General features: G+C 52.8%; 3 protein-coding genes across 4 annotated transcripts in view; 1 reads left to right on the forward strand and 2 right to left on the reverse strand.

Moving 5' to 3' along the window:
* Window positions 1–1,499: 1,499 nt before the first annotated feature.
* Window positions 1,500–12,374, reverse strand: MRPL46 (mitochondrial ribosomal protein L46). The gene is made up of 4 exons (XM_060179388.1): window positions 12,115–12,374; window positions 9,741–9,927; window positions 8,514–8,687; window positions 1,500–1,881 (listed from the first exon to the last, which is right to left on the reverse strand). Exons 1-4 carry the CDS (start codon window positions 12,340–12,342, stop codon window positions 1,631–1,633), a joined length of 840 nt encoding a protein of 279 aa, XP_060035371.1. The 5' UTR covers window positions 12,343–12,374; the 3' UTR covers window positions 1,500–1,630.
* A 107-nt stretch (window positions 12,375–12,481) lies between these two features.
* On the forward strand, window positions 12,482–18,107 carry MRPS11 (mitochondrial ribosomal protein S11). Its single transcript, XM_060179389.1, has 6 exons — window positions 12,482–12,695; window positions 12,795–12,884; window positions 14,925–15,023; window positions 16,190–16,319; window positions 17,154–17,219; window positions 17,758–18,107. The coding sequence occupies exons 1-6, from the start codon at window positions 12,631–12,633 to the stop codon at window positions 17,863–17,865; spliced, it is 558 nt and encodes a 185-aa protein (XP_060035372.1). The 5' UTR covers window positions 12,482–12,630; the 3' UTR covers window positions 17,866–18,107.
* DET1 (DET1 partner of COP1 E3 ubiquitin ligase) overlaps window positions 17,569–22,920 on the reverse strand; it is a 40,759-nt gene continuing 35,407 nt past the window's right edge. The window contains exon 6 of one of the 2 annotated variants that reach the window (XR_009546610.1): window positions 17,569–17,671. The gene's annotated coding sequence lies outside the window, so the exon portion shown is untranslated. Of the gene's footprint in view, window positions 17,672–22,420; window positions 22,441–22,920 lie in introns of those variants that run through there. The other variant, XR_009546611.1, reaches the window with a different exon arrangement.

The raw sequence follows: 22,920 nt of genomic DNA on the forward strand, positions 1-22,920 counted from the left end.
GTTAAATCATATTTAACTGAAATGAAAAGTTTAACACTTTCTGGTACTGGAGGCAGTGGTATATATTTAAAGTGGGGTCATAAAGGAGTCAGAATGAAAGAGTGTTAACACCACTCAACCAAGTGCTGAGATCGTGATGTGTGGACTGTGGCATCACACACCTGTATGGTGTTCTCTGCTAAAAATGGCATACAGAGATTCATTCACAAAACCACAAATAAATAGCAAGGTGGAATCTTTAAGATTGTTCAAACACCTCACCTCCCCAGAGCCCTGCCCCACTAGGGAAAGAAACAGGCTGGAGGTATGGATCCACCTACCAACGCTTATGTCCAGTGGAGAAGCAGTTACAGAAGCCAAAATTCCCACCTTCTGCACCCCATAGAGAATTTCGGTCCAGACTCCCAGTGGGGGAGAAGTAATAGGAAGGAGAGGATAAGAGGGCTCAAAAAAAAAAAACAAGGACCCAGGTTCAAGCTCAAACCCCCCGTACCCACCTGCAGGCAGAAAGCTTCGCAAGTGAAGCAGGGTTACAAGTGTTTCTGTCTCTATCTCCTCCTTCCCTCTCAATTTCTGTATCAAATAATAAAGATAACAAAAAAAATTTAAAAAACAAAGAGGCTGGGAGATAGCTCGTGTGGGCGTCCTCCATGAGGGAGGACCCTGGTCTGAACCCCCCACCCCCATCACCATGAGCATGTGCACAGAGAAGCTTCATCAGCGGTGGAACAGCATTGTGTCTCTCATCCTCTAAGAGGAAAAAAAGTGGGACAGGGAGATGGCATAGTGGTTATGCCAAGGATTTTCATGCCTGACGTATCAAAGATACGGGGTTCAATCCCCAACACCACCATAATCCAGAGCTGAGCAGGGCTCTGGTAAAATAAAATAACATAAAACAAAATAAAATAGTAGATAAATAGGGAAGAGTGTCCAGTGTGAACTGTGAGTGGTGGAATCATGCAGGCATTACCCCCCACCCCTCCCCCCACAATAACTCTGGTGGGGGATGAAGACAGATACAAAGACAGGAGAGAGAAGAGGGCCGGGGAGAGGCTCAGCAGGGAAAAGCACATCTCACCGGATGTGAGGCACTGGATTTGAACCCAGCGCTGCAGCAGAGCACCCTGGATAACACAGGGGCAGGGGTGTCTTCATGGATGATAGAGCAAGACTTTGGTGACTCTTCCTTTCTCTTAAAAACCTTTTGTTTAATGAGAAGAACCCCTTTCCTAAGCTAGACTGAAAACTTTTGTGTCAAGTGGGAAGAGTGAGGACACAGGCCAAGTGGCTGAGAAACTACACTGATTTTCACAGGCCTGGAAACAGAACAAGACCCTCAGGAGGGCCATGTGTGCCTCCCACCTTTTCTCCTGGGCCCAGCAGGCAGCTGGCTCCCCAGGAAGCAGCGTTACTGTCGTTACCAGCTAAGAAACAGAAGGGAAGGAGCCCAGGAGATGGCTCTCAGTCGGCCGGCGCAAGAATAAATGAGACCACCACAGCAGAAACTCGTTTATTTCTCAGATCTGAGTTTACTGCTAGACGTTCCCCACGGGCCCAGGGCCCTCTCCCCCGACCTGAGGCCCCAGCCGCGGGCCTGTCTGAGCACTGTCCACAGCAGCTCAGGCCCTCAGAGGTCCAAGAGAAATCTCCTGACCTGGGCCAGGTATTTCGGTTTCAAATAGTCGCCCAGCTCTTCCTTGCTGACCCACACGTGTTGGCTTTTCTCCAAGACTTGGGAAAAGTCTCCAGTGAGCAGGAGTGCTTTGAAGAAGAAGATTTTAGCCCCGAGGTTTCCCTCTGTCCGCACTGCCTGGGGGAACTTGAATTTGTAGTGGCCACAGGGTGCATTTCCCAGGAACTTGGCTGCCATGTTGTGTTCTGAAGAGGGAAAGAAACAGAATGGGAAGATGAGTGCCGTGTTCGCTGACTCCTAAGTTCCTGCAGCATCTCTGGGAGAGCCGCTTCTGGTCCAAGGGGCAAGCAATGACTGGGAGCGAGGAGGAAGGTCACTCTTGAAGACAGACCAGCCCCCTCCATCCAGACTGTGCTGCCAGCAAGTATAAGTTTGGAGTGACGTCAGCAGGACTCTAGCACCCAGCTTCCGGACTGCCTGGTACCAGCAGGTTGACGAAGGCCCAATACCAGCCTTTTTAAAGGGAGGGTCATGTAGAAAGCATACAAAAAAGCCCAGGTGTGAAAAATAAAGGTGACAGGTAATGTCAGATGGAGATACTGTATTCAGATTACTGTAAGGATGTTTGCAACTTGTAACAGAGGGTTAACAGCCCCGAGCTAGCATTTCAGTGGGTACAGAAAGGATGGATGAGCGATGGAATGACATTTGAAAGAGTTGAGTCAAATGCGAAATGAAGCTGGATCCCAACCTCAGTCCCCATGTCAGAACCAACACTATGTAGATCAGAGAAACTGCAGAAACTTTAACTTTTCACAAAAGTTTAGTAGGTGTCATAGATATGAATAGTTCCATGACCTTTTCTGTATTTATATTTTTTATTATCAAGAAAAACATAAGACTATTAGATAAAATATGGAATACTTTATTAGGTAAGACACAGCACTTAAAAGGCTAAAGCAGGGGGGTCGGGTGGTAGCACAGCAGGTTAAGCGAAGGTGGTACAAGGCACAAGAACTGGCGGAAGGATCCCAGTTCGATCCCCCGGCTCCCCACCTACAGAGGAGTCGCTTCACAGGCGGTGAAGCAGGTCTGCAGCTGTCTGTCTTTCTCTCCCCCTTTCTGTTTTCCCCTCCTCTCTCCATTTCTCTCTGTCCCATCTAACAATGACAACAATAACAACAATAATAACTATAATAAAAACAAGGGCAACAAAAGGGAATAAATAAATTTTAGTCTTTCTACAAATAAGAAAATGTTAAAAAAATCAAACACAAAATGAGAAGCTCTAAAAATATTTTGAATACACTGAACAAAGGAATAGCTTATTTTTCTGGCCTACAGGGCCTCTGTCGCTCCAGGCTGTTTTTCACACAGACACAAAGAAAGACACCACAGCACCGGAAGTCCCTGCAGTGCTCAAGTGGCTGGGCTCCAGCCAGGACTTTTAAGACAGATGTTCCCAGCCACTTGGAAAGCATACAAAAAAGCTTATGCTCTTCACTATAGCCACCAGGCTTATGCTACGGTCCTGGACATTCACAGGTGGAAGCTTGTCCCTTTGACTCTCTTGCCCCAGTCACCTAGTCTCTACCATCATTACTCAATCCTCTGTACTGGAGTTTTGTTTTCTTAGATTCCAGAGATGCGGACCATGCAGCATTTGTCTTTCTGACATATTTCACTTAGCATACTACCCTCAAGGCATACCCATACTGTTGTTAATTACTATTTCTTCTGTTATAATTAGCATTTCATCATGGATAAATGTCACGTTTCCTTCATTCATCCATCAGCAGGTACTTAAGTTGTTCCTTCTTTTTGGTAACCAGCTCACAGTGTTGCCAGGGACTGAGTCAGAGGTTCAGGCACCAGATGTCTTTTTGCACCATGGTGCTGTCCCCAGCCCCAGCTTCCATGTCTTAACTGGGAGGGTTGCTTGTTTTCAAATCAGTGCCTTCATTTTCTTCAGATAAAGACCCAGAAGTGGAACTGCTGGATCATATGGCATCACCACTTTTAATTTTTCAAGGAACATTCCATATTTTTCCCCCCCACAGAGGATTCAGCAATTTACATTCCCACCAAGAGTGGCCACATCCTCACCAGTACTGCTGTGTCTAGATTTTTTGTAGCAGCTGTTCTAACAGCTGTGAGGTGACAGACAGCTCTGGAAGCCGTGACTAGCATTTCCCTGATGTCTGAAGACGCTCAGCCTCTCTCAATGTGCTGCTGACCTTCTACATGTCTTCTCTGAAAGACTCTCTCTGCAGAGTCTCCCTCCGTCTAGTTTTTAATCTGAGTTTTGCTGCTGAGTCGAGTGGGTTCTTTATATTTTTGTGCATTAATGGCCCTCATTATGTATACGATATGCAAATATTAATATATTCTCCCATTAACATTGCCTTTTCATGTTGTTGACGGTTTCTATTAAAATGGAGCTCTGTAGTTTGATGTAATTCCAACGACTAATTTTAGGTTCTGTTGCTTTTGGAGTCAGATGCAAAAAAAAAAAAAATTGTTGTTGTCCAATGTCAAGGAGTTTACTGAGTATATTTCCTTACAGGAGTTTAATGGCTCTGAGTCTAACATTCAAGCCTTTAGTCCATTTTAAGTTGGTGTTGTAATGATGGAAGGTAGTAGTCTACTTTCATTCTTTCCCACCACACCTTCCTGAGGAGCCTGTCCTCTACCCACTGTATTCTCTCTCTTACCTTTGCTGTAACTCTAACTCTAGGCACACAGGCATGGGTTCATTATCGGGGTCTATGTTCTGTGCCTCTCTCTTTGTTCTATGTCAGTGCAAAGCTATTATGACTAGTACAGTTCTGTAATATAGTTTGAATTCAGGGAGTGTGATGCCCGAGCTTTGCTCAATTTTCTGAAAAATGGTTTTGTTCTTTGGGATCCCTTGTGACTTCATTCAGTTTTTAGGATTCTATGTTATATTCCTGTGAACAAACGCCATTGGATGTTGACAGGGCATGGGGACTCTCGCACATCACAGGGTACAAAGTAGTATCAACTTAACTGTACCTGCCCGTAGGTCTGGCAACGCCACTTGTACAATTTTACCCTGCCCCATACACCTACTGCCCATGTGAGCAAAGATGAGCATATGAAGGTGTTCGCTGCAGCTCAATTTGTAAAAGCAACAGACTGGTCAAACTACATCACATCTATGAAATCATATGCCAGTGGGCAAGTGTAATAGACGTTTTCATGTACTGATACAGTGAGACACTCGAGTACTTTCTGTACTGAAAGAAAGAAGTTCACAAAACTGGCATTTAAGAGGTCCCAGATCGGGAGTCGGGCTGTAGCGCAGCGGGTTAAGCGCAGGTGGCGCAAAGCACAAGGACCGGCATAAGGATCCCGGTTCAAGCCCCGGCTCCCCACCTGCAGGGGAGTTGCTTCACAGGCGGTGAAGCAGATCTGCAGGTGTCTGTCTTTCTCTCCCCTCTCTGTCTTCCCCTCCTCTCTCCATTTTCTCTCTGTCCTATCCAACAACGACAACAACAATAATAACTACAACAATAAAACAACAAGGGCAACAAAAGGGAATAAATTAAATAAATAAAAAAATAAAATAAAAAATAAAAATGAGGTCCCAGATCAGACCCCCATTACCAAAGCTGAGTGGTATTCCAGTCAAACAAAAACCAAACTAAAGGAGAAAGGAAGATGTGCAAGCATATCTCCCTCCACACACACGCACTTCTATCCCACAGTGATTAGATACGGTTTCATATTTTTACCACAAGTGATGAACCAACTTTCTCAATACTAAGACAGCAGCAACGCTACGAGCATTAGATGAAGAATAACTGCATAATATGAGCTCACCAACAATGCAAAAAAGCAGCAGAGGCTATATCTGTGAGTGACACAACTGTTTTGGTATATTTCCTTACACTTTTCTAAATTTTTCAAACAAAATTCATTGAATATGTATTGGATTCTTTATGATCTGGAATAAATGGATTTAAAAAGAACTATAGCAAGTTGGGGGGTTGTTACAAACATCAGCAAAGAATCTGAGCAGGTAGTTCACAAGAGAAATACAAAGAGCCGATAAGCATAAGAAGAGATGGTTCTCATCTCACTAGCAGTTGGGAAAGTCCCAGTACCACCTAGAGAGATGCAAGTTTAAGAGTCTACTTCATGTGATGGTGAAGTCAAGACAAATGGACACTAAAAACACCAATTGTTACGAACACAGCAAGTCAACTCAGTAGTAAACTCAGATGTATCTATCTCTGCCCAAAATTCCACCTTCTAGATACAAAAATACTTTGGAGGGGCCAGGTGGTGACGCACCTAGTTGAGCACACGTTACAGTGCACAGGGGTTCGAGCTCCTGGTCCCCATCTGCAGCAGGAAAGCTTCACGAGTGGTGAAGCAGGGCTGCAGGTAGGTGTCTCTTTGCCTCTCTCCATGTCACCCCCTTCCTCTGCATTTCTGGCTGTCTCTATTTAATAAATAAGTAAAGATAATAATTAATAAAGAAAAAAGGGGAGTCGGGCTGTAGCGCAGCGGGTTAAGTGCATGTGGTGCAAAGTGCAAGGACCGGCATAAGGGTCCCAGTTCGAGTCCCCGGCTCCTCACCTGCAGGAGAGTCACTTCACAACTAGTGAAGCAGGTCTGCAGGTGTCTATCTTTCTCTCCCCGCCTTCCCCTCCTCTCTCCATTTCTCCTTGTCCTATCCAACAACAACGACATCAATAATAATAACAACAACAATAATGGCAACAAAAGGGAATATTTTTTTAAATGTATGCTTTTCTAGTGGGCTTTTCTTTACAGTGTTCATATGTACGCAGCCCATGTTTCCCTTTGCATACAGCTATTCCGCGTCTTCCCTAGCTACCCTTCCACACGTACAATGAGAGCAGTATGAGGGCAAGTGCAGGCACAATCATCGCCAGGTCCACAGCACAAGGAGGCGGAGCTGGTTCGCACCAGCCTGCTTGCTGGGAGGGGGGCTGAGCACCTGACTGCCAGATCCTGGCAGGAAGCCAGCTACCCACTGTGAGCACACTGCTATGTGACGCGCTGGCTGCAGGGCAGAGGGCAGCCACACTGGGGCAGACACGCTGCAGACGTCTCAGGAACAGTTACTTATGGTGCTGGCAGGACCAGGTTATGGATGTCTGTGCACTGACACCACCGAATCCGCTGACTCCGTAAGCATTCAGCAAGTGGTTAGCAAGTGCCAGGGATGAGCTTGATGCTACGGACAAGTGTGGGGAGGACCGACTTGATACTTACTGCCCGTGCCTTCACAAGAGTCCTAATTCTAGCTGGGGGGACAAAGTGTACAGGTATCACCCCAGTGAGACAGAAGTGAAAGAGGACATTCTCCTTCAGGACACAAGCTGGCACAGAGCAGTGTCCTGGTCACCACCATGACTGCCCTGCCTGGGGAGTACCCAGCAGACTGGAGGCCCAGAATAAATGCTTGCTGCGGACCTGAGGAAGAGCTCACCAAATGATACGGGAGAGAGGTGTAGCGTGAACAGAGTCTCACCACTCAAAGAGTTGGGGCTGAACATCAGAACATTTCAGGTGGAGGGGGGGGGGCGGCATGCTTCAAAGACCTGTGTGAACCACCACATCATTCAAAGGATGCAAAAGGCTGAACGGCTGAGAACTCAGAATGCTCATGAGCAGCGATGTGGAAGACTGAGAAGCTCAGAGTGAGAGCAAAGAAAGCTTAGTGAATCATGCTTGAGAGTCAGAGTTTAGTTTGCCACCAGGGTTAAAGCTGGGGTTGGTGCCTGCACACAGAGACACCATCCCTGGCAACTGCGTTTGACTTTGTTTTTTCTTTTTCACTAACAACAGGCAGAAGTAAGAAAGGTCAGAGAGGAAAGGAGACAGACACCTGCAGAGCTACTCCACTGCTCGAGGCTTGACCCCAGGTCCTCACACATGGCAGGCAATGTGTATGCTCTACTGGCTAAAGAGACAGACTTCTGATGGCAATACAACTCTAGCACGTGCCAGCTCAAGCGGCGGCACAGCGGTGAGGACGTTACTCTCAAGCATGGGACCTGGCTGTGTGTGGAACCAGAGGGATGTCCTGGTTCCTCCCTAACCCAATGAAGTAAATATTTTTCTTTAAAAAAAAAAAAAATTTCCACATATCAGAATTCTAAACAGAAAAGTGATGAAGGAATAGTTTCAGAAAGCTCGTTCACTTCAGGCACGAAACAAAAGTCACCAGAAACTCACGAGGCAGCCACTTCAGTAGTCTAGTACAGTCGTTCTCAGTCACTACAGAGCTGTTCCCCAGGTAATCTTTGACAATGTTTGGAGACATCTTTCTTCATCTCAACAATGAGGGAGGAGTTCACAGGAACAAGGCATCCCATGATGCACAGAGCCAGCCCCACAAAGAATTATCCAGCCGCAGGTACAAGCAGCACTAATACAGAAGCTGAAAACCAAAGTCCAGTGCAGAGAGGAGCCGCATCTTACAGCACATGACGGAGAGGGCGCTACTTAGAACCAAGAAACACCCAGAGATCTGTGCATGTCAGAATGAGGACAGGGACGACTCTTGAGGCTACGAGTCAGGTGAGGGGTAAGTGGTCATACCAAAAAGTGGGGCTGTGAGGGAAATAAGAGAAGCAGGCAGATTATCTTATCCTACTCCAGAAATGATAGCCCAGCCTTAGAATATCAATCTTAAGTGTGCTGGAAATCTCAGTGAAACAAAGACAGAGGTTATTAACCTTATCTAGCTGAAACTTTTATAAATAGCAGCGTTCCCACCTCCTACCCTTCAATCCGGGATCACTGAAGTAAGTCTGAAAATGCTCCACTGAGATTGAAGAAGTCTGAGGACTTTTGAGAGAGACAGAAAACTAACCTGGCAGTGAGGCCAAGGCTCGCTCAGCAGTTCCTCGGAGGGTCTCCCCAGGCTGCCACTCTGTCTGGGGCAGCAACCAAACCTCCTGGTCACCAAGTTTCTCTTTGACCAGTAAGATAAGGTTCCTGTCTAATTTCCGGTGCAGTGAAGTTCTGTCATTCTTTTTGTCAGCTTCTGTGGGAAAAAAAAGGATCCAGGAACACAGAGATCTGTCACAACCAACCAAGGGAAACAGGAGTTTCACAGCCTTTCTTGCAACAAGAACCGCCATCCTTTCTCTCAAAGAACTTGCCAAGTAGAAACTTGCCTCATTTTCTTTCCTTCCCTCTACTTCCACCCCAGTCCCCACCAAACACACACACACACACACACACACACACACACACACACACACACACACACACACACACACACTTTTTTTTCCCATCTCTAAAACTTCACTGCTCCAGGCTGACTTTCTCAGCTAGAGGAAAGACAGAGAGCAAAGGAGAGATACCACAATCCCAAAGCTTCCTCCAGTGCAGTAAGTAGCCAGGTTTGAACCTGAGTCTCACACACGGCAAAGCAGACACACTACCCAGGTGAGCTATTTGCGGGCTCTCTTAACCCTCCCTTCTAGCTCCAACCTCGTTTATGGTAGAATACCAACCTTAAAGAAATGAAAACATAATAAAAGGAAACCAACCCTGAATTTCTTTGTTTGAAAACAAAGCAATGCCCACAGTAATTAAAACACTACTATTTCTTAGTTACTGTCACTGAAACTGACTTAACTAAGCCCCACATCCTCTTTAGTCTTCATCTTTGGATCATGGGTAAGACAACGTAATCTTTGCTTTAGGAGAGAGTCAAGATCTCTCTGAAACCCAAATTTCTAAGGTAGGGAAATCGTGGGAAAGGGCTTCATTTCTCCCATTTTCAGTCTCAAGGTAGGTGTTCAACTCAGCTAACATTCATCAAATTTAAACAAGAGGAAAAGACTGTCCCAACACCCTAACCTCATATTCAAAACTAACACAGGCCTCTAAAGACATTCCACTAGCAGAGATATGAGGAACAGTAAAAAAAAAAAAAAAAAAAAAAAAAAAAGCATATTTATCCCTCACCTGAAAAAAAGCTTAATCATGCTATTATTTGTTGCTTAAACTACTTAGTATTTGTCCTTTGTTTGCAAACAGAGTACCTCTTCTTGCCATTGCCTCTCACTAGCCTGACAAAACCACAAACCTGTTATTCGAGCTCCAAGATTAAACTGAAGAAATTTCTGTTCCCATGCATCTTCTAAATCCTGCACCAGCAAGATATCCTGCTCCTCCTCGTCTTCATAAAGGTCCGCTTTCTTCTTTGTCAGTCTCTGGGCTTCATCCAAAGCACGAAGCTCGTGGTCTGAATACAGACTTCTTTCTGTCTCGAGCTGGGAAAAATAAAAGGGCAAAAGCCTACTACAAATTGGGAAATTTAAAAGAACTAGAAAGGGGAGTCAGGCAGTAGCGCAGCAGGTTAAGCGCAGGTGACTCAAAGCACAAGAACCGGCATAAAGGATCCCAGTTTGAGGCCCCTGCTCCCCACCTGCAGGGGGGTCGCTTCACAGGCGGTGAAGCAGGTCTGCAGATGTCTGTCTTTCTCTCCCCCTCTGTCTTCCCCTCCTCTCTCCATTTCTCTCTGTCCTATCCAACAACGGCGACGACATCAAATAACAACAGTAATAACTACAACAATAAAACAAGGGCAACAAAAGGGAATAAATAAACAAATATTAAAAAAAAAAAAAAAAGAACTAGAAAGGAGAGAGGCAGAGAGGGAGGAGCCAGAGAAGGAGTGACAGCACCGTTTCACTACCATTCCTCAAGTTTCCTCACTGCACGATTCTCCCATGAGGTTCTGAGAGATGGAACCCAGGCCCTCGCCTGGTAAGGTGTGCTCTCTACCTGGTGAGCTATCTCCTGCTCCAGGCTGTAAGGACTGTAAGGCCCTGCTATCCTCTGTGCCCACACCGTGCCATGTACTAGGGATGCAGTGGTGACTAAGACACACGGTTTGGTTCTCAGAGGCTCCACTCTAGTGGATGGGTACAGACAGTCAAAAACTGAGCCCCATGACGGACTCTGGTAAGGGATGTAAAGGAGAATGCATGCTACTGTAAGAAGGTTTACAGGTTGGTTTTATTTTTCTCCTCCTCCTCCTGCTCCTCCTCCCCCTCCCCCCGCTCCTCCTCTTTCTCACTGTGCCAGGCCTGAAGCATTTGTAATTTCACTGCTTCTGAGCCACTATTTCCCATTCTTTTTATTCAGAGACAGAAGAGTGCAATGCCACAGCACCGGGATTTCCCCCAGCGCACCCCACACACACCTGGCTCACCCAGTCATCCTTTCCCACGGGGCTACAGCCAGGCTGCCCACCCTGCTCACCTGCACCCCAAGACCACAGGACGGAGCAGCGGTGGCTCTCCCCCCGCTCCCCGCACTTCAGGTGAGGCCTGGTGCCTCTAGGAAGCGGTAGGTGCATGCAGACCTGGGTCCCATCCTGACCCCATCAGTTAGTCTGTGACTTTGCGGCACATTCGAATGCTTACCTGTAACTTATCTGCTAGCGGCACCTGTCTTGCTGGGGTGGTTACATACATAGAAGGTACTGGATGAAAAGTAGCTTTTTAAAAATTGTTATTTACTTATTTTATTTATTTATTTATTGGATAGAGCCAGAGAGAAGTTGAAAGGAGAGGGAGAAATAGGGGGAGAGACAGAGAGACACCTGCAGCCCTGCTTCTCCGCTGGTGAAGCTTCCGCCCTGCAGGTGGGGTCCAGGGGCTGAAACCCGGGTCCTTTAGGAGCGCCATTGCCTGGCCCCGAGAAGTCAGTCTACTCTGGACTCATTTACTGATGTCACAGGGGGCTCTTCAGTTACTCCTTCCCTTTTCATTCAGCCTTCTAAGAAGGTGGTGGTGACCTGGACGAGCCTAAGCTGGTCTCGGGTTACTGACAGTTTGTGACATGTTGTGGTAGGAGGTAGTGGCTGCACCTGTAGGCAGAAACCTATGGTGCAGACTGCACGTTCGGCTCCTCGTATTTTTATTTTTTTATTTTGCCTCCAAGGTTATTGCTGGGGCTCGGTGGCTGCACTACGAATCCACCGCTCCTGTAGGCTATTTTTTCCCATTTTGTTGCCCTTGTTGTAGTTGTTATTGTTCTCATGGCTGTTGTTGGATAGGACAGAGAGAAATGGAGGGAGGAGGGGAAGACAGAGAGGGGGAGAGAAAGACAGACACCTGCAGACCTGCTTCACCGCCTGTGAAGCGACTCCCCTGCAGGTGGGGAGCCGGGGGATCGAACCGGGATCCTTACGCCGGTCCTTGCGCTTTGCGCCACCGCCCGACCCCCTCCCCCGACCCCTTGTATTTATATGGGGGGCAGGTGAGGAAACGTGGGCGGAAAGTGCGGGCTGGGTTGTGAAGGTTTCCTTTGTCAGACACCCGCCAGCAGGTAAGCATTCGAACGTGCAGCCAAGTCCCAGACTAACTGATGGCGTCAGGATGGGACCAGGTCCGCGTGCACCTACCGCTTCCCCGAGGCACCAGGAAGCCGCGACGCGCTCCTCGACCGACCTGCAGCAGCAGAGCTGCCATCTCTTCCTGCAGTGGAGTCAGGGGCTTTGAGACCCGCGGGGGCCGCTGCAGGCACATGGCGCCCAGGAGGCGCCATGGAGAGCCAGTGTTCGCGGGGACGGCCGCCGAGGTCAAGCCGCGAGCGCTCGGCTTACGGCCCCGGAGCCCCTGGAGCCGCCACCAGCCCCGCGCCGCCCGGACCAGAGGGTGCCTCGCGGGCGCCGCCATCTTGCCGGCCTCCCACAATGCGCCGCGACTCGCGGAGGGCGCCTGCGCCAATCCCGTGATCCCACAAGGCGTCGCGAGACTCAGAGCCCCCCCCCCCCCCAGAGGCGCCGGGACAAACCATTCCGAGGGGGAGAGCCTCTGCCGCGACCCGCAACGGTCGCTATCACAGCGCGCTGGTGGGGACACGGGCCGCCAGCGGCCGAGTGACGAGGAGCCCGGCGGCTTTGCCTCGCCTGCCCCGCGCAGGTTGCGCAGACGGGAGGCGACGAGGGCCAAGTGCCGCCGGCCATGCAGGCGCTCAGGAACGCGGGCGCCTGGCTCTGGCGGGCCCGGGCTCGGCCCCCCGCCACGTGGTGAGCGCGCCCCCCGCCCGCCCCCCGCCCCCGCCCCCCCCGCAGCCCCCCGCGCCCTGGCTCCGCCGGCCGAGGCTCACCAGCCGCCCCTCCCCGCAGGGCTGCAGCCGCGCCGCCCGCACTGCACACCGGCGCCCGGAGAGCGCAGGACGCGGAGCCCTCGGCGGCCGCCCCGCACGGCAGCTTCAGGTGAGGCCCGGGGAGGGGGGTGCGGGGGGCGGCGCCCCTCCTCGTCCGCCCGTCCGTCGCCTCTCCGTCCGCACCGGGCCTCGCCTCCCCCGCGCCCCGTAGTTGAGCCTCCGGCGGGTCATAAACTCTCGGCTCGGTGCTCGGAAGGCAAATGGCAGGAGCGGCGGCGGCGGCGGCTTCTCCCCGGGCTCCGGCTTCGCATTTTCCTAAAAGCTGCAGCCGTGGGGGTCGGGCGGGAGCGCGGCGGGTTAAGCGCACGTGGAGCAGAGCGCAGGGCCCCCCCGAGGATCCCGGTTCGAGCCCCCGGCTCCCCACCTGCAGGGGAGTCGCTTCCCGGGTGGTGAAGCAGGTCTGCAGGTGTCTGTCTTTCTCTCCCCTCTCTGTCTTCCCCTCCTCTCTTCATTGCTCTCTGTCCTATCCAACAACAACGACATCAATAACAACTACAACAAGGATTAAAGAAAAAAAGCAATAAAAGGGAAAATAAATAAATATGGATTTTAAAAAAAAAGCTTCAGCCTTTCCTCCCTGCACAGCACCGACTGCCACCCTCGGGTCACCGGATCCCGCGCCCTGCGGCTCTGACGTGCTGCCACCAGGTGGCGTGATTCTACTGTAAACTTTTTTTTAAAAAAAGATTTTATGTATTAATGAGATAGACAGGGGAGGTTTTATTTACTTGCTAATGAGGAAGATAGGAGGAGAGAGAAAGAACCAGGTATCACTCTGGTACATGTGCTGCCGGGGATCGAACTCAGAACCCTCATGCTTGAGAGTCGGGTGCCCTAGCCACTGCGCCACCTCCCGGACCACAGACTGAAGGCCTGGCCCTCAACCCCCGAGTGCGCCCGTCTCTTCCTCCCTTACGTCTACATACTTTTTTCTTTTTAACCAGAGTATCAGCTCTGGCTGATAGGGGTGGGAGGAACTGAACCTGGGACTTTGGCACCTCAGGCATGAGAGTCTGCATGACCATTACGCTGTCTACCCCACCCTAGTCTTTTTAAATTTTTTTTTGTATTTATGTATTTATTTTCCCTTTTGTTGCCCTTGTTAACATATTGTTGTTGATGTCGTTGATGTTGAATAGGACAGAGAAATGGAGAGAGGAGGGGAAGACAGGGGGAGAGAAAGATAGACACCTGCAGACCTGCTTCACCGCCTGTGAAGTGACTCTCCTGCAGGTGGGGAGCCGGGGGCTCGAACCGGGATCCTTGCGCCCATCCTTGTGCTTCGCGCCACTTGCATTTATCCCTGTTTTGTCTCATAAGCACTCGTCTCCCTGGGGGCAGGGGACCACTGAAATCCTATTTTGTGCTGGGGATACAAGCTGAAAAGTCATTCTACCCCAAAGGTCGTCTGCCAGGGAAAGCAGACTTGGAAACATTTTAGCCTTAATATGACCGCTGATATACTAGAAGTAAAAACTGCGTGATTGAAAGACTGTCCTGCTGAGAAAACCAGGCAAGCCCACAGGAGCAGAAAAGGAAAAAGGAAAACCCCATGAATAGCCGGACACGATGACAAGGGCTGCGGGGCACAGCGGGCAGTGTGCGGGCAGGCGCTGGAGAGCACGTGGCGGCCAGGGCACAGTCTGCTCAGGTCAGCAAGGCAGGGGAGGGGGCTGCCCGCTGTCCCCCAGCAGGCCGGAGTCGGCCAGGACTCAGCTGCACATCTGCGGTGGCAGGCCGCCCGCGCAGCAGTGAGAGCACGACAGGAGGGAGGGAGCTGGGTGAGAACCACTGCTGCTCAGCAAAGGATCCCTCAGAGGGCTGACCTCCTACCCAGGTCGGCTAGCTGTCCGGTTGTTGTAAGTCAAGTTTTGTGGGAACGTAGCCCTGCCCGTTGCAGTGTCAGTGTCAGAGGTCTGGGCATAGTGCCCACAGGGCAGGACCATGACACCCGCTGGAAGGGAAGAAGGGGGAGCACAGCCAGATGGTGCTGCTGGTGTTCACTGAGTTTGGACTCTATCCATTGTGCTGTTTGTCCGGTGTGACATTCTCAAGCCAGTCTCACACAGATCCTTCCTCCCGATTGCAGCATTTACCCTCCAGTTCCAGGACAGGAGAGCTCTCTGCGGTGGGCAGGAAAGAGATTTGAGGAGATCCCAATCGCTCACATTAAAGCGTCCTACAACAAGTAAGCTGCTCGGTGGCCATCAGGGCTGTGGGCTGGGTGTGGCTCCCATCCAGGCGCCCCAGCTCCCTCCCTCCTCCTGGCTTGGGAAAACCCCTTCTGCCCGCAGAGTGTATTCAGAGTCCACAAGAAGGTGGCACAGACCGGATGTCCCATGAGCTATCTTTGCTTTTCTCAGGAATGGCGTCTCAGCTCTGCTCACAAGTCGGGGAATCAGTCTCTAGTGGGTTTGCTGTTATGTCTGCTTTTGAGGCTATTTGAAACTTTGCCCAATGAGAAGCGCGGGGTGGGGGGGCAGCCGAGGATAGCATCTCATTCGAATGCTGGCTACAGGGAGCGCCCCAGGAGTCTGTCCCCGCATCCTGGCTGACAGCAAGCACCCCGACTGCACAGCCTGGCAGAGCAGCACCACAGCCGGGGCTCCGGCTGCAGAACTGGGCCCTCACTTCTGAGCTGCAGGAGCACTTCAGCTGCCAGCGACGTCCTCCTTAGGACTCCTCTCCCAGCTTTTTTCCTTTTATTATTATTCCCTTTTGTTGGCCTTGTTTTATTGTTGTAGTTATTGTCATTGTTGTTGGATAGGACAGAGAGAAATGGAGAGAGGAGGGAAAGACAGAGAGGGGGAGAGAAAGACACCTGCAGACCTGCTACACTGCCTGTGAAGCAACTCCCCTTCCGGTTGGGGAGCCGGGGGCTTGAACCAGGATCCTCACGCAGGTCCTTGCGCTTTGCTCCACGTTCAATTAACCCACTGTGCTGCCACCCGACTCCCCTTTCCCAGCTTTTTTTCTCCCTTTTTTGGGGTGGGGTGGGCAGGAGGGCATTCTTTCATTAGGGCTCTAACCCCACTCACCAGAGCGCCACTCTCCTGGCCTCAATACTTCCCCAAGGACCCGCCTCCTAAGGCCCTCACATCAGGGCTAGAATCTAGCCTCAGTTTCTGACGGACACAGACCTTCAACCTTAGTAGAGCCCATTAGGTGGTGGGGGGTGGGGTGGGGTGGGGTGTGCGACGCTGGGATTCTCCTAGGTCGCCCTATACAGGAGGCTGAGACTGGTTCCTCCATCACGTGGAGTTCAGAAATCATTCCTTCTTCCTCCCTGGGGTGTGTGGGTCAAGATCCCGGCTCTTCCCCTGTTGCATTCTCATCCTCGTTCCCTTCCCCCAGCACGCAGATCCACGTGGTCTCTCCTGGCAACCAGCCCCTTGCCTACGCCTCCTGCGGCACAGAGGGGTTTCGGAATGCCAAGAAGGGCACGGGCATCGCAGCGCAGACGGCGGGCATAGCTGCAGCCAGTGTGAGTCGAGTCCCCCAGCTCCTTCGTGCGTTTTGCCGTCTACGTGGGCAATCTTGGACTAGCCTGGCAGAAGCGGCCAACGGCCTAGCTTTGGGGTGGTCGAGGGTCTGTGTGAGGGCTTCTCTTTCCTCTGTCTCAGCCTTATTGCAAGTGAATGGCCTCTGATGGTTTGCCCCAGGACAGGTAAGAACCAGGTACCAAAATGAAAAACCCAGTGGGGTGGAGGGCTCGGCGGCACCCACTGAGTGAGGTTGGGCCAGGGCCTGCTGTCGCCTGGGCTTGCAAACATTCACACTCTGCCCGAGCGGAAGGGACCTTCCTGTAGGAGCCCGTGACCTTCACACAAGCTCAGCCCCTCAGGACAGTGACAGCTGGGAGCACACTGAGCCAGACACACCCGGACGGACCTGCCGCGGGTTGTGTTTTGTGCCCAGTGGGGGTGGTGGCTTCTGTGTGTTTTGAGGATCTGTGTAATGAAATTTTATCAAGACTCAAATGCACCTTATACTAGAGATTTAAGAGGATACATTTTAAGGAGATATTTAGGCTCAGCCTTGAGTCAGCGTTTCCCCACCCGAGAAAAATCCAAGTGATGCTTAGAAGTGTCCAGTAGATGGCAGTGCAGTTCCAGACTAAAAAGGACTACACGGACTGCCACTGTGCTCTGATTTGGGGGCTCTTGGCTGGCCTCAGTCCCCTTCCTTCTGTCTCCTGCCTCCTTAAACATGGAGGCCATTTCCTGGGGCTGCGGCCTCTCAGTGCAGGTGGCACTGGATGTGGATGTAGCAGTTGTCCCTCTGGGGCCCTAACATCCATCTCACTACTTCTTTCCAGAAAGCAGCTGGGAAGGGGGTGACCCACCTCCGAGTGGTGGTAAAAGGCCTGGGGCCAGGGCGCTTGGTAAGTGACAGTTCTGCATGGGGCGGCTTAAATGGAGAGTCTACACGGCACAGCCCAGGTCACCAGGTCTGACCCTGTCCCTGCCAGGCACCATGCAGGGACTTTCCCAGGTGGCCCTTCACAGCGACCTCCCAGGGCAGGGCAGGCCCAGTGACCCGGTGCTGGAGCGCGTGCCCAGGGTGCGGGGACTCGGGAAGGGCTTTCCAACCTGTGGGTGCCGTCCAGAAAGTTCCTCACCCTGAGATGCCTCCACTGATCTCTCGGGAATGAAGGTGCTAATCTAGGGGGGTGGGAGGTGGGGGCCCCAGGCAGAAGCAAGGACAGAAGTGTGCAGAGGTGCTGGGCTTACCTTAGAGTCTGTTCCCAGCCGAGACGCACCAGGTGGGGAGTCGCAGGTGCAGCCAGGGATGAGGGGTGGCCCGAAGGCTTGACTTGGGGTCTGCCTGTGAGGCCTGTGGGAAAGGGGTTCTGATTGTATGTATGGGGGGGGGGGGACCTCCCCGCCACCCTCCTCCTCTGAGCCTGCTTCTCCTCCCAGTCTGCCATCAAGGGGCTGACCATGGGGGGTCTGGAAGTCATCTCCATCACAGACAACACCCCCGTCCCGCACAACGGCTGCCGCCCCCGGAAGGCTCGGAGGCTGTGAGGGCAGGGAGGCTGCACCAACCTCAAGTCCCACCTCCAGCAGAACCTGGGAGCAGCTCCGCCTAGGCCATGCCCAGCAGGAAGGGCCAGGCCTCTCGCCACATGGCCTCTGCTGGCACCTTCGGTGGCGATCCCTGCTCCCAGAAGAGAGGCCCTGCCACCCAGACACAGAGTAGCATGGCCCACTCTGTCCACAGCGCTGCCTCTGCCCTGACAAATAAAGAGTGTCTGTCTGTAACAGTTGGTGAACCTTGCGCTTTAAAGGCGTCACGAAGGGTAACTCCTACCCCTCCTCCAAGAGACTGGATTGAGGACGGGCCCGTTTGGGGCTGCAAGGCGAGTGCAGTGAGGACAGATCCCTGGCAGGAGCCAAAGCCTGTCTTAAGGAGGTGGGCTGAGGGCTGTGTGCCCCCACATCACAGGCCATTGGCCCTGAAACAAGCAGCTTGTAGCGAGCAGATGACATTAGCAGGCGCTGTGACACTCGGTCCCTGTTACACTGCCGAGGGCACTGGCTTCCTTGAAAACATGCCCTGGCTCCCCCTCTGCACCCTCCCCGGGTTCAGGAGGAACCACACCTGCTCTGCTATACAGTGGGGCTGGGGGAGGGCGGGGAAGACGGCAGGCAGGCGCCCCCCGTTTCCATAGCGGCAGGTGGTAGTCCGACCTGGATTTGTGTGAGTCCCGCTGACCCTAGGAGAAGTGGAGTGTCAGCTGCTGTCTGGATCCAGCTTGAGACAGATGCAGTGGGGGTGCTTCCCTCACCCTCATGGCCTCAGGTCCCCCCAGGACAGAGCCAGTTGGGGGGGACAGGCTGGGAGGGAGGCCCTCGTCCTGTGTGCAGGCCCCAGAGCTCTTTGTCCCCCAGCAGTTTTATTTTTTGTGCTGGAGATGGAGCCCAGGGCCTTACATATGCAGAGCCTGCCCTCAACCACTGAGCCACACCCCCCGGTTCCCTCCAGTTGTGGGGAAAACCTGCAGTCAGTGACTGAATGTAAAAGCCAAGTGGTGGGCAGTGGGTGTGAGCATAGTGTTAAGCAGACAGACTCACGCCTGAGGCTAGAGTCCCAGGTTCAGTCCCCTGCACCATCCTGGCAAATCAAATGAGGAGGTGGCTCAGTAGGTGGAGTGCCTGCTTCCACACGCAAGGCCCTGGGTTCAGTCCCCAGCACCACATGGGAACACCGAGGATGGCAGAGGAACTCCAAAGAATGAGTTTAAGTTTACACACACACATCAAGAAAGGTGGCTGTACACGACTCTCGTGCATGAGGCCCGGGCTCAGTCGTCAGCATCACATATGCTGGAGTGCTGCTCTGTCTGACCTGTCTGTCAGTAGCAGCAGGTGAATCTGAAGCCAAGAGCCTACCCTCAGCAGCCTCAGCACAGAGATGGCGGGCGGCCACAACACAAGATACTGGTGCGAGCTTGTGTGCACTGCTGGGGGTGTGAGGAGAGGTATCAAGGGAGGCTTACAAGGGCAAATGTCCAGGGGGAGGGTCACAGCCTGCAGCCCACTTAGAGCGTGATGTGAGGGCACAGTCCCCAAAGATGCCGGGGGCTGACCGGAACCTGACCACATGCCAGAGGAGCAGGTGGGGCTGGCACAGCCACAAGCCAGAGGGACAGGAAGGGACCTGGGGGGGGGGGGGTAAGGAAGAAGACAAGCAGGCCATGTGAGATGCAGTGACCGTCTGGTCTCTCCTGAACCTGGGGCCCCTTAAGGGCAGAAACACACACACACCCGGTCAGGACCAGGATGCCCCCCACAGCCCCTGGGCTGTGCACAGGCAGCAATCAGGGCGACCCTAGCAGTGTGTCACGTCCAGGAAGGTGACAAAGCACACACCTCTGTCCCGTTGGGCCTGGGTTAATTGGGGCATTAAGGGAAATGCATTTCTCACCTATTTTCTGTCTGATTGGAAAGCTCTTTGCCACCCTTCAGCACCCGGAGCCCCTGTAATCAAAGGCAGAGAACTGGGTCACCGGCAGCTCCAGAGCCTCCAGGACTCGCCTCACAGAGTCCAAGTCCAGGCCCCCACCCACCCCCTCTATGCAGCCCCTAGGGAGGTCAGGCCCCAGGAACTGGCTGGACGTGGGGGGCCAAAGGACCTACCGTGCTCCTCTGGGCCCCCAGTCCACAGGCAGAGGCCCTGAGTTTCGGACTGCACCTCACTATGAGTCCCACGGTGACGGCCACCACCCTGTCAGTGGGAAAGCCAGTGCCAGCTGTGACTGTGCCCCAGAGCTCCTTGGGGTCTGCAGGGAGGGCAGGGAGGGTGGAGGTAGAGTCCCACTTGAGGACTGTGAGCAGGGCTCTGGCCAGGGACCAGACAGCATGGGGGGGAGGGGGACGTGTCTGAGAGGGTCTGTGCCCCCATATCCTCCGGCAGCCCGGGTCAGGATTTGTTCTCATGGCTTTATTAATGACATCTGATAAGCACACACTCAACTGGCTTCACTCCATGTTTCTTCAACAGAACACTAAATAGAACAGCATAAAAGAACACACTGTCCATTTAAACTGCACTGTAACCATGTGCCTTGGAGGGCCAAATGGAATACCTAGCAGGGCACTAAGCCTGTCTGAGTGTGGGGGTTGGGAGGTGGATGGATGGATGGATGGATGGATGGACGGACGGATAGGTGGATGACTGATGGGCAGATGGAGCAAGGGAGGGAAGGAGGAATGAGTGCAGAAGCTAGACCATGTGCCCTGGTGGATATTCCGGGGCCCAGCCCTTCTGGACCATCCTCCTCCTCACATCCCAAGGCCACAATGACCTGGAAGGTGCTAGAAGCCCACAGATTTCCTGCTGAAATGCTCACATGCCCTTCACCAGCATGGCCAGAACCAAGCTCCTGACTTCCTCCCTCCCCGGAAGGCCCATCCCTCACTCAGGGGACTCACAGAAGGGGGCTTCTGGGGTCACCTTTGCCTGAACACCGCCCCCCCCCACACACACACACTCCTTTCTTCACCTCCCTATAGGTCCGTCCTGGTGCCATGGCCCCACCTCCACGGCCTCTGCATCCCTGCTGTCATCCCCAAGCCCCCTCCCGGCTCCTGCCTGTCACACTGTCCCCCAAACATCCAGGACAATCTCATAGGGCAAAGCACCCTGCTGATGGTGCGGGGACTTGAGCCTGGGCCTTTGGAGCCTCGGGCATGAGAGTCTCTGCACAACCAGGGCTGTCTACCCCTGCCCATGACAATCATTTCTCTTCATTCATTTCCCAGCCTGCCGCCGTCCTAGGTCAGGGCTTCTGGGGGACCTGCCTCTCCCAGCAGTTCAGGGGGTGCAACCCCATCCTGGGCAGGGTGCACCTGTAGAGCCCACACACCCCAGCCAGGCAAGCCGGGCCCCATGAAGCTAGTAGAGTCCCGAGAATGTCCACATGCACCTGGGGAGCGGTGCCGCCCACAGACGGTGGCCTTGCAGTACAGCAGCTTTGTGCAGAGGGCATCACTGGAGAAGCAGCTGCACTGTGGACGCTGCTCTAAACTCTTTGAGAGATGAGGTGGGAAGCAGGCAGGAAGGCCCCACAGCAAATGAGAGGAGCAGACAGCAGCCCAGGGCTGCAGAGCGTGTGGAGGGAACGCCAGGGCGGGGGGGGGGGGGGGGGAGGTGGGGAGACGGCCTCCGTCATCCCCCAGCCTCTCTTCTTACTTCCCAGAAGGGCAGGGTTCTGCAATCCACTGGGAAAGCTCCCTGGCCCTGGAGAGGGGAGGCTCCACCCTTGGGCCAAGGTGACAGCCCTGAGGAGGATGGGATCAGTGAGTGCCCAGCCTCCCCCCACCCCTGGGTGGCTGAGGCTGCCAGGTACACCTGACCCACCTGGCACTGTGCACCAGCCACCTCTACAAACAGCAGATGCTCCAATCGGGAGCAAGCTGCCCACCTGCCACCGGCCTACCCGTGTGTGCGAGATGCCCGCTGCTCTGCTGGCTTCGTTCCTGGGAGCCCTGGTCCAGAACTGCCGCCCCCGTAGGGGGCTGCCATCCTCCCACCCTGCACCCACAACCCTGCCCTTCCCACAGGCCAGGACTCAAGTCCCACTCCAATGTGGCCCCAGTTCTGGGGCCCTAAGTGGGTGACAGTCACACAGTGTCTGTGTCCCACACAGTGTCTGGAAGATGGAGACAGTGAGGCAGGCACCTCAGAGAGCTGACAGGAGGGAATGTGGCCACACACCACACGGCGGGTCTGCACAGTTCTGGTATATCTAATACATTGCCGCTGGCCTTCCAGAAAGTTCTGGAAACAGCCCCCCACTCCCTCACTTGGGCGTTCCTCTCATCTGTTTGTAGGAGACTCAGAGACACAGCCTTCCATCCCTCTGCAGAGTGTGCCAAGGGGCCAAGAGATGGCTCACCTGAAGAGCTCAGACCCTGCTGTGATCGAGGCCCTGGGTCCAGTCCCCAGCGCCGCAGGAAAGCACCACGTATAGTGGAGTAGTGCTGTGGTGTCTCCTCTTTATCCCCCTCTCAAAAAGATAAAGAATAGAAACTTGGGCTGGAAAAGCTGCTTACTGGCATCACTTGCACATGAGTCCCCAAGTTCATATCCAGGCACTGGATTAAAAAAGAAAGTGTCAGGGAGGAAGTCAGGCGGTAGCGCAGTGGATTAAGCATGCATGGCTCGAAGCACAAGGACCGGTGACTGGCATAAGGATCCTGGTTCGAGCCCCGGGCTCCCCACCTGCAGGGGAGTCACTTCACAGGCGGCGAAGGTCTGTAGGTGTCTTATCTTTCTCTCCCCCTGTCTTTCCCTCCTCTCTCCATTTCTCTCTGTCCTATCCAACAACAAGGACATCAATAACAACAATAAATACAACAACAACAAAAAGAAACAACAAGGGCAACAAAAGGGAAAACAAATATTTAAAAGAAAAAGAAAGTGTCAGGGGCTCGGGGGTAGTGCACCAGGTTAAGTGAACATAGTGTGGAGCACAAGGACCAGCACAAGGATCCCAGTTCAAACCCCCGGCTCCCCACCTGCAAGGGGAGCATCTTGCAGGCAGTAAAGCAGGCCTGCAGGTGTCAGACTGTCTT

This window comes from Erinaceus europaeus, chromosome 20 (assembly GCF_950295315.1).
Source record: "Erinaceus europaeus chromosome 20, mEriEur2.1, whole genome shotgun sequence".
In the NCBI taxonomy this organism is placed as follows: Eukaryota; Metazoa; Chordata; class Mammalia; order Eulipotyphla; family Erinaceidae; genus Erinaceus; species Erinaceus europaeus.

Bases quoted from the DNA above. Each gene is read 5' to 3' on its own strand.
- MRPL46 (XM_060179388.1), bottom strand. From the start codon at position 12,342: ATGGCGGCGCCCGCGAGGCACCCTCTGGTCCGGGCGGCGCGGGGCTGG. The intron at 9,928-12,114 runs GTCGGTCGAGGA...TATTTTTCCCAG, and splicing joins TGGCAGCTCTGCTGCTGCAG to CTCGAGACAGAAAGAAGTCT. The intron at 1,882-8,513 runs GTTAGTTTTCTG...TTCCCTCTTCAG, and splicing joins AGCCTTGGCCTCACTGCCAG to AACACAACATGGCAGCCAAG.
- MRPS11 (XM_060179389.1), top strand. From the start codon at position 12,631: ATGCAGGCGCTCAGGAACGCGGGCGCCTGGCTCTGGCGGGCCCGGGCT. The intron at 12,885-14,924 runs GTGAGGCCCGGG...TCCCGATTGCAG, and splicing joins GCCCCGCACGGCAGCTTCAG to CATTTACCCTCCAGTTCCAG. The intron at 16,320-17,153 runs GTGAGTCGAGTC...ACTTCTTTCCAG, and splicing joins CGGGCATAGCTGCAGCCAGT to AAAGCAGCTGGGAAGGGGGT.